Raw genomic sequence first — 13408 nt, 5'->3', positions numbered from 1 at the left:
CCATTTCCTTCTCCAATATGTGAAAGTGAAAAGTGAAAGTGAAGTCGCTCAGTCGTGTCCGACTCTTAGCGACACCATGGACTGCACCCTACCAGGGTCCTCCATCCATGAGATTTTCCAGGCAAGAGTACTTATTTTCTACTTATAAACTAAAGTCATTTTTATGAGATATTGACTCACACAATTATGGAGGCTGAGAGACTCCATGAAATGCCCTCTTCAAGTAGGAAACTGAGGACAGCAAGTGTCATAATTCAAAGGTTCGAGTCAGTAGTTAGTGTTAGTCGCTCAGTTGTGCCCAACTCTATGTAACCCCATGGACTAAGCACCAGGCATCTCTGTCCATAGAATTCTCCAGGCAAGAATACTGGAGTGGGTAGTCATTCTCTTCTCTAGGGGATATTCCCAAACCAGGGATTGAACCCAGGTCTCCTGCACTGCAGGCAGACTCCTCACCATCTGAGCCACCAGGGAAGCATGGTATACATTCTTATCTGTGTATGAAATTCATAGAATCATGGTCACCAAGAGCAGCTGAAGACCAATGTCAACCAGGCAAGCAGACACTGAATTCAACCTTCCTCTTCCTCATTGTTTCATTCAGACCCACAGCTAATGGGGATGATGCCCAGATATATTGGGGAGGACCATATGTTTACTGAGTCCACCAACTCCATACTAACCACTTATGGAAATACCCACAGAGACACACACCCAAATCATGTTTAATCAGATATCTAGACAGCCCACAGCCCAACAAAATTGACATATAAAATGAACCATTACAAATCTGAAGTGAAGTCGCTCAGTCGTGTCCGATTCTTTGTGACCCCATGAACTGTAGCTTACTGGGCTCCTCTGTCCATGGGATTTTCCAGGCAAGAATACTGGAGTGGGCTGCCATTTCCTTCTCCAGGGGAACTGCCCAACCCAGGGATCGAACCCGGGTTTCCCGCATTGTAGGCAGATGCTTTACCATCTGAGCCACAAGGGAATTTGCCCGTCTACCCATGGTCAGCTTGGCACCTGTAAACATCTCCTAAGACCATATTTTATCTTCACATAAAGAAAACAACAAAGCTAAATTCCACCTAACATTATACACTTACATATGTATAACAAAAATATTCTACCTCTTTCTTGAGGAGGTAAAATCTTTGAGTGATATTTATTTTTCTCCTTGATATCTGGTCATTTGTGTGTTATTAATTTGATATCATATTATTTAACTAGTATAAATAAAGTCAGTACATCTTATGTCACAAGATTAAGAGAATAAAAGTGAAAAAATTTGCCACACACACACAAATGTATTCATATCACACTAAGAAGGAAATCTCTTGGTAATTACAGTCTTCATATCTGTAAATGATCACATGATTGTAGCTGATATTTAACTAACTTATTTTTTTATCCATTCTGTATTCCCTTTGCCTAGGTGGACAGTGTTTTTCACCTTGTGTGGTAACACAAACTTTCATTCCTGAAGACTCTGGGCCATAAGAACTACTGTCTGTATTGGTTGGTTGACGTTTTCATTGACCTGAATCATGGGAATGAAAATACTAAGAGATACCTTAGTGGGTTTTATGTATTTCAGACATACTCTTCGTTACTCCCTTTGTGGAGCAGTCCCATTTCCCCTTTGTAGCTGTCATCAATCACCTCCTCTAGCACAGTAACTCCCTTCTTTGAGGATTCAAAGGAACATAGAGTTAACAGGATTGAGGGGGCAGTCTATTTTCAATTAGTGGAATCATTGTTGTGTTTCCTGGTGGAAGCATTCCTGTTTGGAAGTGAGTCCACAAGGCCAGCAGAGGAGAAAATTACAGGAACAGGAAACAAGTAGTTTGTAGTGGTCATTAAGGGTAGTAGACACGGGCGCCAATCCCATTTCTGTCTCCTGATTCCTGGACGCATGAATCCTTGCTTTGAGAGAAGCAGTAACAAATATTGGAGGTACAGAAATATTCAGTCTTCTGGAGTTCCCTGCTCTAGCCTTGCAAGATATTGCAATCTAGTTCTGCTGTTAACTGAGGCTTTATGAGAGCTATTCATCATTCTATCTAACTGTATGCTTCAGTGTGGTGGGAAATAGAGTAAAGCCAGTGAATTCCACAAGGGTGGACATGTTAACTTTTTTTTTTCCACTAAGTTGAGGTCCTTGATCAGAAGCAGTGCTGTCAGTAGTACTATGACAGTGGATAGGGAATACCATAAAGATGGAAGGATGATAATTTTGGCAGAGGCATTTTCTGCAGGGAATCCCATATACCTAAATATATCTGTATCTAGAGTAAGTGTCTATTCTTGTAAGAACAAAACACTCCCATTTCCATGATGGAAACTGTTCAAAGTAATGAACCTGAAACCAGGCACATGGGTGATCACTCCAATGAATGGTGCCACATCAGGACTCAGTGATGGTCTTGGCTGCTGGCTACCTGGGCACTCGACAGAGGTCACAGTCAAGCTGGCCTTAGGAAGCACAACTCAAAGTTAGGTGTTAAGAAGATGTGTAGCCTCTATCTCTGACACACTGACCATTTTATTTGTGAGCTCACTGAGTAGTGACAGAGTGCTTGAGAAAGAGTGACTAGTGTCCATACATTCAGTTCAGTTCAGTCGCTCGGTTGTGTCCGACTCTTTGTGACCCCATGAATCGCAGCACGCCAGGCCTCCCTGCCCATCACCAACTCCTGGAGCTCACTCAAACTCACGTCCATCGAGTCGGTGATGCCATCCAGCCATCTCATCCTCTGTTGTCCACTTTTCCTCCTGTCCTCAATCTTTCCCAGCATCAGAGTCTTTTCCAATGAGTCAACTCTTCGCATGAGGTGGCCAAAGTACTGGAGTTTCAGCTTTAGCATCATTCCTTCCAAAGAACATCCAGGGCTGATCTCCTTCAGAAGGGACTGGTTGGATCTCCTTGCAGTCCAAGGGACTCTTGGACTTCTCCAACACCACAGTTCAAAAGCATCAATTCTTCGGCGCTCAGCTTTCTTCACAGTCCAACTCTCACATCCATACACGACCACTGGAAAAACCATAGCCTTGACTAGATGGACCTTTGTTGGCAAAGTAATGTCTCTGCTTTTCAATATGCTATCTAGGTTGGTCATAACTTTTCTTCCAAGGAGTAAGCGTCTTTTAATTTCATAGCTGCAGTCACCACCTGCAGTGATGGGTCACCTTAATAACTTAATGATAAAATCCCATTCTGCTAAAATGACTTTTTTTGGTGAGCATTCACATGGGACACAAATATTTCATGTTATTTTTACCCATTCAGAGAGCTCAATTAACATAATTCTCAAATTTTGTTGTATTGCCAGTCATTTTCCTTCAAAGTCCATGAACATCCTGCTAAACCATTGGCCACAGCCAATGAACCGGTGTATAATTACATACCTGCCCCTTTCTCTTTCCAAATAGAGTGAACAACCAGGTGTGATGCTCAAAGTTCTGCCCACTAGAGGGTTTTCCCATCACCAATGTCCTTCAGGAACGTCACAGAGAGGAGCTGTAGTGCAGCACATGTCCACTTTCTGATGGTGCCTGTATACCATGCAGACTCATCTGGATCTGCAGGCTCCAGTCTTCTCTTCTCTGTAAACTAATTACAGAGAACTCCCCATAGGACCACAGGTCCACACTGTGAGAGAGACACCATTGTAGTAGGAGTAGACACCAACAGAATTTAGACCACTTCTTCAGGTAACTTATTTGTGCTTCAGGGCCTGTTCCTGCTTGATCAAGTGTCTACTAGTTTCGTCTGATAAAAGAATGCTGCTGTATACACACAACTTTATGGTTTGTGGGTCAGATAACCTTTAGTTTAACAAGGGTAGCTCTGGTATCATGGCAAATTTTGGCCATGGTTAAACATACACTTTCTACTGAGGCTCAGTAGCAGAGAGTGAGCAACAAACAATGGTTACTTTCCTAAAGTAGAGGAGTTATCCATAGAGGATGAAAGTGTTGTGTTCAAAATTCTAAGGGCCTGCATCTATTTCCACCTCTAGAGGCCTATTAAAGGATCCAAGCATCCGCTACTGCTGATTCAAGCTCCACTGGATCTGTTGAATATGGTCTAAGCCAGCAGTCTGCAACCTTTTTGGCACCAGAGACTGATTTCATGGAAGATAATTTTTCCATGGACAGGGGAAGGGGAGGATGGTTTCGGGATGATTCAAGAGCATTACATTTATTGTGCACTTTATTTCTAATCTAATGTTGCTTCTGCTCTGACAGAAGGTAATGGTCCAGGGCCCAGAAGTTGGGGACCCTTAGCCTAAGGGACTGAAGAGCTTGCACAAAAGCCTAGACATGCCCCATGTCTCTTATTCTGAGCCCCAAACAAAATTATCAGCCTTTCCCGTCCTTCAATAAATGGGCTGTAGTAACACATCCAAATAACAATAGTGTTGCCTCCAAAATTTATAGAGGCATATTATCTGTTGTTCCTCTCTTTCAGTTTCAGGAAGAGCCAGAAGTAATATCCTTCACTTAGAAGAATTATCTCAACATGTGCTGTATCACTGGACACCTAGACATTCCACTAAAGTAGAAGGCCCCCAGAGTTTTGTGAGATTTGTTTTCTATGTCTTTTGCGAATGTCTTACCAATATAAATACTTCTTGCTTACTATAACCAATCAACATAATGTCATCACTGTAACAGATTAGTGTGTTACATTACAATATTTACAAATTATATATCTGAAAAAAAACTTTCACTGGGGATACATGAAGCACTCCCAAAACTCATAATAAAAAGATGAATAACCCAATTAAAAATTGGGCAAACTATCTGAACAAACACTTCACCAAAAAAGGTAGACAGAAAGAGGCACAATATTATGAAGTCACTAGGGAAAAGCAAAGAAAGCACAATGAGGTATTAAAAATTAAAATGATCATAAATGAAAAGACTACACATACTGGAAGCAGTAATACAGGCCTTTGTGCTCACAGATAGGCAACCAAATAAGTTAGGAGACAATTACACAAAATTGAAGAGGGCAGTAAATTTTATCCAAGTGTTGGTTGTGCTGAAGCGACCTGTGCACATTACATTCCCCACTCCACCGTCCTGTGTACTTTTCACAGGAACCCCTCTCTCCTATGTTACTTATCTCCTCTATTTTGGCTTTCACCAGCAAAAATGTAAAGAAGCAGGATAAGTGATTAATCAGTCTATCAAAATGATGTGTTTTTGCTCTCCTCCTATCTAACCAGGAGGTCCAAAGTGGAAGTTAAGTACTTTTTTCTTTTCAGATATCACACCAAAATGTCACAAACAAGTAAAGTAAGCTTTATTTTTCTGAATGAACATTCATGGACAACTGTCTCTGTTACTGCACAAATCTGAATTTGTTATCACCATGTTCAAAATCCCTCAATAGTTTTCCTGTAAGATGTGGTAAAGAACAAACTCCATAATCTGGCCTCCAGACTCTGTGCTATCCACATATGCTCACTTCCCTCACCCCATCTCGCTCCGGCTGCCTCTCTCTTTGGAAGCCATATTTATTATTTTGTGTTGTTCCAACGATCCAGGCTCTCTGAGGGTTTAGAACTGGAATGAGAGTTCCAGCTACACAGAAAGGTCAAATTTCTTGCAATTGGAGTTTGGGGGAAATCTAAAACATTGACCTCATTCAAATCATATGTGATTGGCTCACACAAGATCATACTGAGCAAAGTTCTCAGAGTACCAAAATTTAGAGATATGCTGGAGTTTACACAAATATGTCAAATATGTCATCTGTGTTTGAAAGTATGGCATAAAGTACAATTTTAATAATTAGAACTGGAGCTGTCTACAGTGACTACTGCTTATAATTTCAGAGTCTGTAATGCCCTGTGGAACAACATGGATTTCTCATACATGCCCAAGTCCTCAATGCCCAGAAGAACAGCTTAGCTTTGTCCTAATGGAACTCCATGGACACTATCAGGGGAATATTAGTTCTCCACTCCTTCCTCTCTGGCAGTCCTACAAATGGTTAATTCTTGTGTTAAAAAAAATTTAATAAACAACATTTTCCTAAGCCTGGATAATGAAACCTCCAAAATGAATCAGTGTATAAAATATTGCTCTTTGTGGTATTGTCATTCCAGTGCTCCTGTATTATTTCTACCTCGGAAAACCAAATGCTGAGAGGATCTTGACAATTTCTTAACAGATACTGGTAAGAGAATGATTTCTATAATGTTCATTATTTTTCAAGGAAAATTAAAATACTGTTAAACATAATAATTTTGATTTCATTTACAAAATGTCAAAACAGGCATTTGAAAAGGGAAAACAATAATAAGAAGTAAATAATCTGTATGTTTTGTTGTTAAAAGTAAAATCTGGATGTGCAAAATAGCTCTAAGACTATTTTATACTCTTTAATGGTATGTCTGATTAGATTGACTATAATGACTCCACAGGATATGTTGTGGTGAACTAAAACATTAATCAAATTAAAAGTGTATTTAGGGATTTAGGTCATAATGTTTTTAGTGTAAGAAATATGTATTAAATATACATTTATTTAGTTATCCATCTATGTTCTGTCCTCTTTTCCTGCTTCTTATTTTTTTTTTAATTTTATTTATTCGCTTATTTTTGGCTACACTCAGTCTTCACCATTATGCACAGGCTTTGTTTAGTTGTGGAGAGCATGGGCTACTCTCTATTTGTGGTGCATGGGCTTGTCATTGCAGTGGTCTCTCTTGTTGCGGAGCATGGTCTTGAACCCGTGTCCCCTGCTTTGGGAGGTGGATTCGTAACCACTGGAACACCAGGGAAGTCCTTCCTGCTTCTTATTTCCTTTTCACTCAAATTTGCCTTTCTACTTCTTTATCCTCTTTCCTCTCAATTCCCACCTCTCTTTCTTTTGACAACTTTAATGACATTGTTCCTCAAGAAAAAAAATCCACATCTGTTCACATCTTTATTTCATTTTCCTCAATGCTGTGTCACTTGCTTTCATTCAATTCTCATTATCCTACAACCTCTAGTCTATTACAAAATGGAAACTTCTCTCACTAAAGCCACTAGAAGTCTCTCTTTTTTTAAATTTACTTTTTAGTTGAAGGATAATTGCTTTACAGAATCATGTTGGTTTCTGCCAAACATCAACATGAATCAGCCATAGGTATACATATGTCCCCTCTCTCTTGAACCTCCATCCCACCTCCCTCCCCATCACACCCCTCTAGATTGTCACAGAGCCCCAGTTTGAGTTCCCTGAGTCATAGAGCAAATTCCCATTGGCTATCTATTTTACACATGGTAACATTAGTTTCATTCTCACACTCAGTAATCTCTGTTCACTCCTTATCCTACTAGAACATTCATTTTGCTTTAGGCACTGTACTTTCCTTTGTTCTTGCATATTTTCCTCTCTTTAACTTTTCAGTCTCAGTTTTCCAATTTCCTCCTGGTTTCTCTCATCACTCTGCTCTGTAGCCATTTGTGGCTCTTTCCTTTTTTTCCTTTTGTGTGAGCCACAGCTCCTGGTTTCAAGACAAATGACTAAACTGAAAGGAAACTGGCTCTAACAAATAATGCTAGGAAATTTGGAGAAATCCACTGGAGAAATATGCAGGGACATAAAGTAAGAAGTTAAGCAGTCAACAGCTGAAATCATATCTTAGTGCTAGCTCAGTAAGGGCTGCTGTCATTGCTGCTGAACTTGAGTGCTACAACTCACAATGAAAATGCCACTGTTTGGGGTGCAGGATGCATTTTCTGGGGTCCTGTTATTGCTCCCTTGGTTGACTTTGAACCACAAATCTCTTCCATTCATATTTGACATCTCTCCCCGCTCTACATATTTCAAATCTAGTTTAGATGAATTTTACTGGTTAACCGTAGATCTACTTGCCTCTCCAGGAAAAGTCAGTTTCTAGAACTTTTGGCTTCTAGAGTAAACAACTTTTGTCTGCCACCAAGACATTTGTAATAGAAAAGTCAATCAGATCTAGTAAATGATGTATATACATTTTAATCTCTTTAATATAACTTCCTCACCCTGATTTTCATGCTTTCTTGTTTTAACATTATGAACACCATCCACTGGGTTAGTCATATATGCTATATTTCAGTAACTTCAATGACTTCTAAGTCATTATTTCTATCAAGTCCTTATTGAATGACACCACTAAGTCTATGTGATCCGGATGTTCAGAGATGGCTCCTTGCAAAAATGAGCCACTGCATCTGAGTTCTCAATCTCAAATTTTGATTATTATTCCCAGCTACCAAGTGACAATCTCTTTTACTAACTATCCTTCATATCTATTATGCTATCAAGTCCTAATGACTTAAATCTAATTAATTTTGATCTCTTTATCTTCCTCAAAACTCCCAATATCATAGCACACAATGACTTAAGAATTTCAAATGCATTTTAATCACTGAAGGACATTTATAAAATGCATATTACTGGTATTCATGACCTGCTGAATCAGTTTCTATGAAAATACCTCAGAATTTATTTTTGTACCAAAACTCCCCCAGAAAATTCTGATATGTAATCTGGTTTGGGAATCATGGACAAGAGTCATAGATTCCTGATTAGTATTTCTCACAACTGGTCATTCACCCTGCAGTCTATTATCTACAACCAAATATTTAATTTCAAAAATAACTGATGATGCCAATCCCTGTTTTAAAGTTTCCAATGAATGCCTATCCTTAAAGAATAAAGTTCAAGATCTTTCACATACCACTGATTACTTTTATAATCCAGGCCCTTCTAACTACTTACTTTTGACACTATATTCACCTTGAAAACGCAGGATAGTTTTCCCATAAATTTGCTCATGTTCAGAATGTCTTTTTTCTCTTCTACATCTATTCATGACTGTTTACATTTTAAAATAAATTTATTGCATTTTGCCAAAATAGCAACTGCTACAAATACTTTTTATATTTTCAGTAAGAGTAAATAAAGGGCATTCATTCTAGTGCATGGTTCTGTTACTCTCAATGAATTTTCTTTTAAGAATTCTTGTGAAATTTTCTTTTTCCATTTATTGCATTGTATTTCAGAGGTCATCTATCAAGGATATGGAAACAAAAAATGTAACAGAGCTGACAGAGTTCATTCTCAAAGGACTTACACATCAACCAGAGTGGCAGATCCCCCTGTTCCTTCTGTTCTTGATGATATACCTCATTACCATTGTGGGAAACCTTGGTCTAATCATGCTCATCTGCAATGACCCTCACCTTCACATCCCCATGTACTTATTCCTTGGGAATCTGGCCTTTGTGGATACTTGGTTATCCTCCACAGTGACCCCCAAAATGCTGCTCAACTTCTTTGCCGTGAGCAAAATGATCTCTCTTTCTGAATGTAAGATACAGTTTTTTTCCTTTGCAATTTGCGTAACCACAGAATGTTTTCTGCTGGCTACAATGGCGTTTGATCATTATGTGGCCATATGCAAACCATTACTTTATCCAGTGATCATGACCAATAGACTATGTATCTGGCTATTAGTTTTGTCATTTTTAGGTGGCATCTTCCATGCCATAATTCATAATGCTTTTTTACTCAGATTAACCTTCTGCAATTCCATCATAGTAAATCACTTTTATTGTGACATTATACCATTGTTTAAGATTTCCTGTACTGATCCTTCCATTAATTTTCTTATAGTATTCATTTTTGCTGAATCAATACAGACATTCACCATTTCCATTGTTCTTGTCTCTTATACACTTGTTCTCTTTACAATCTTAAAAAAGAAGTCTCTACAAGGAATAAAGAAGGCCGTCTCCACCTGTGGAGCCCACCTCCTGTCTGTCTCTTTATACTATGGGCCTCTTCTCTTCATGTATGTGCTCCCTGGATCTGCACAAGAAAATGATCAGAATATGATGGACTCTCTGTTTTACACTGTCATAATTCCTTTCTTAAATCCAATAATTTATAGCCTGAGAAATAAGAAAGTCATAGACTCACTGACAAAAATGTTAAAGAGAAATGTTTAGCTATCATATTAATAAGTATTCTCTTTTCATTAAAACACTATAAAACTATACAATTAGATGTGTCTATGTGTTGATTATTATTTAAAAGTTTTTGCATTTACAGTTGTACTATTCTTTTATTGACTTATTCCCAGGCGGCTCAGTGGTAAAGAATCTGCCTGCCAATACAGGAGACACAGGAGATGTGGGTTTGATCCTTGGGTCAGGAAGATCCCCTGGAGGAGTAAATAGCAACCCACTCCAGTATTCTTGACTGGAATATCCCATGTACAGAGGAGCCTGGTGGGCTACAGTCCATGAGGTCGCAAGAAGTCAGACACGACTGAGCAACTAAGCATCAGTTCATTTCAGTTCAGTTCAGTCACTCAGTCGTGTCTGACTCTTTGCGACCCCATGAACCACAACACGCCAGGCCTCCCTGTCCATCACCATCTCCCGGAGTCCACCCAAACCATGTCCACTGAGTCAGTTATACCATCCAACTATCTCATCCTCTATCATCCCCTTCTTCTGCCCTCAATCTTTCCCAGCATCAGGGTCTTTTCCAATGAGTCAGCTCTTTGCATCAGGTGGCCAAAGAATTGGAGTTTCAGCTTCAATATCAGTCCTTCCAATGAATCCCAGGACTGATCTCCTTTAGGATGGACTGGTTGGATGTCCTTGCAGTCCAAGGGACTCTCAAGAGTCTTCTCCAACACCACAGTTCAAAAGCATCAGTTCTTCAGGACTCAGCTTTCTTCACAGTCCAACTCTCACATCCATACATGACCACTGGAAAAACCATAGCGTTGACTAAGCATACAAGATGTTAGTATCTAATAAGTTTCTTTAAACAACTTTGTATTTTAATTATTAGAGCAGAAAACAAGAATGAAAAAATTTTACAGGCTTATATATTGTTCAATGTGGCTCTATAAATACATTCAGTTGTAAAATAGTGCAGGCTCTGTGAACAGGACTTGATTATGATATCTTTGCTATTTCTACAGCCATGTAGCCTGGAAACTCATATCAAATTTAACTCTGTATGGAGGCGGGTTTGTGTTTGGAGTGAACAGAAGTAATTCCCAGGAATTTTGCTAGCAATCAAAAGGCCTATTATTCCACATTATCTGAGGTATGATAAATTTCACTTCTTGTGGAAGTGAAATACCACACAGAGAAATAAAGAGAAATGAGAAAGCAGTGAGGGAAAAATGGTATGGGAGCTAAGACAATGAAGACAGAGCTACACTGTTAAGAGATCCTCTTACCTTAATATGTTTCTTAGAGAAAGGGAAAGAGGTGAGTTGCCTCTTAACTGTAAATGATTCTTCTATATGTCCTTTCTAGGTGTGTCTGTATGTTATAGAGCAACCTGAAAAACGTCACTGTTTCAGAATGCTAAAAGACTAGACTGATAATTTAAATTGGATAGACATAGAGAATAAGAGAGAAATGGCAGAACAGGAGGAAAATAGTCAAAAATTTCTTGCAAACAAAATCCAGGAATGAACAGCTTCACTAGGAAGTTTTACCAAACATACAAAGAACTTATTTCAAAAGAAATAAGAGAAAATATTCCCAAATTTATTCTGTTAATGTTTACCACCATTACCTTGATACCAAAACAAAAGACATTATTAAAAAAATAATATTGCAGTGCAATAACTTTGAAGGATATAGATGAAAATCAAATTCAACACTACCCAAAAGTATCATATACCATAATGAAGCAGGATTCATTCCAGGGTCAAGGATGATTCATGCAAATCAATAAACATCATATCAACAAAAGGAAAGAAAAAAAACCATATGATCATCTCAGTAGATTTAGAAAAAAACACTTGATAAAATTCAACATCCATTCTTGAATTAACTATCACCAAAGTAAATATAGAGGGAACATATCTCAATATCAGTTCAGTTCAGTTCAGTTGCTCAGTCATGTCTGACTCTTTGCGACCCCATGAACCGCAACACGCCAGGCCTCCCTGTCCATCACCAACTCCTGGAGTCCACCCAAACCCATGTCCATCGTGTCAGCGATGCCATCCAACCATCTCATCCTCTGTCATCCCCTTCTCCTCTGGCCCTCAATCTTTCCCAGCACCAGGGTCTTTTCAAATGAGTCAGCTCTCCTCATCAGGTAGCCAAAGTATTGGAGTTTCAGCTTCAACATCAGTTCCTCCAATGAACACCCAGGACTGATCTCCTTTAGGATGGACTGGTTGGATCTCCTTGCAGTCCTAGGGACTTTCAAGAGTCTTCTCCAACACCACAGTTCAAAAGCATCAATTCTTTGGTGCTCAGCTTTCTTTATAGTCCAACTCTCACATCCATACATGACTACTGGAAAAACCATAGCCTTCACTAGACGGACCTTTGTTGGCAAAGTAATGTCTCTGCTTTTTAATATGCTGTCTAGGTTGGTCATAACTTTCTTTTCAAGGAGCAAGCGTCTTTTAATTTCATGGCTGCAATCACCATCCACAGTGATTTTGGAGCCCAGAATAATAAAGTCAGCTACTGTTTCCACTGTTTCGCCATCTATCTGCCATGAAGTGATGGGACCAGATGCCATGATTTTAGTTTTCTGAATGTTGAGCTTTAAGTCAACTTTTTCACTCTCCTCTTTCACTTTCATCAAAAGGCTCTTTAGTTCTCCTTCACTTTCTGCCGTAAGGGTGGTGTCATCTGCATATCTGAGGTTATCGATATTTCTCCCGGTAATCTTAATATACAAAAAGCCATTTACAACAAACCCACAGTCAATATAATACTCAATGGTGGAGAGCTGAAATTTAGGAAAGAAACAAAGATGCTCACTCTCACCATTTCTATACAATATCATATTGGAAGTCTTAGTCACGGAAACCAGACAAGAAAAAAGAAACGAAAGGTACTCAAATTGTAAAGGGAAATGTGAACTGTCACTATTTGCCAATGAGATAACACTCTATATAGAGAAGTACCAAGACTCCATCCAAAACCTATTAGAACTAGTAAATTAATTCAGCAAGGTATCAGTATACAAGATTAATATACAGAAATCGGTTGCATTTCTTTACACTAACAATGAAATACCAGGAAAAGAAAATAGAAAACAATTATTCTATTTAAAACTGCATCAAAAAATAACTAGGAATAAATTTAACTAAGCAAGTGAAGACCTATATACAAAACTTTAAAACACTGATAAATAAAACTGAAAATGACTTAAAGAATTGGAAAGATATGCTCTTGGATTGGAAGAATTAATTAAGCTAAAGTGGCCATAGTACACAAAGCAATCAGTGCATTTAATGCAATCCCTATCAAAATATCCAGGATACTTTTCATAGATAGAACAAATAACCTATGGAACAATGAGACCCCAGATTGCCAAATGTGACTTGGGGAAAAATAATAACAAAGCTTGATATAT

General features: G+C 38.7%; 1 protein-coding gene and 2 pseudogenes across 1 annotated transcript; all 3 read left to right on the top strand.

The window, feature by feature from the left end:
- Nucleotides 1-13408, top strand: part of LOC104994721 — a 54963-nt pseudogene that overhangs the window by 1118 nt on the left and 40437 nt on the right.
- LOC104994719 (olfactory receptor 187-like) lies at nucleotides 9073-10002 on the top strand. Its single transcript, XM_010848373.1, has one exon. The coding sequence runs from the start codon at nucleotides 9073-9075 to the stop codon at nucleotides 10000-10002; it is 930 nt and encodes a 309-aa protein (XP_010846675.1).
- Nucleotides 11262-13408, top strand: part of LOC104994737 — a 3887-nt pseudogene continuing 1740 nt past the window's right edge.

Source organism: Bison bison, unplaced genomic scaffold (assembly GCF_000754665.1).
Source record: "Bison bison bison isolate TAMUID 2011002044 unplaced genomic scaffold, Bison_UMD1.0 scf7180017864265, whole genome shotgun sequence".
NCBI lineage: Eukaryota > Metazoa > Chordata > Mammalia > Artiodactyla > Bovidae > Bison > Bison bison.
Note: the sequence above shows the minus strand (reverse complement) of the source record. Positions and strands in the feature narration are given on the sequence as shown.

Bases quoted from the DNA above. Each gene is read 5' to 3' on its own strand.
- LOC104994719 (XM_010848373.1), top strand. From the start codon at position 9,073: ATGGAAACAAAAAATGTAACAGAGCTGACAGAGTTCATTCTCAAAGGA.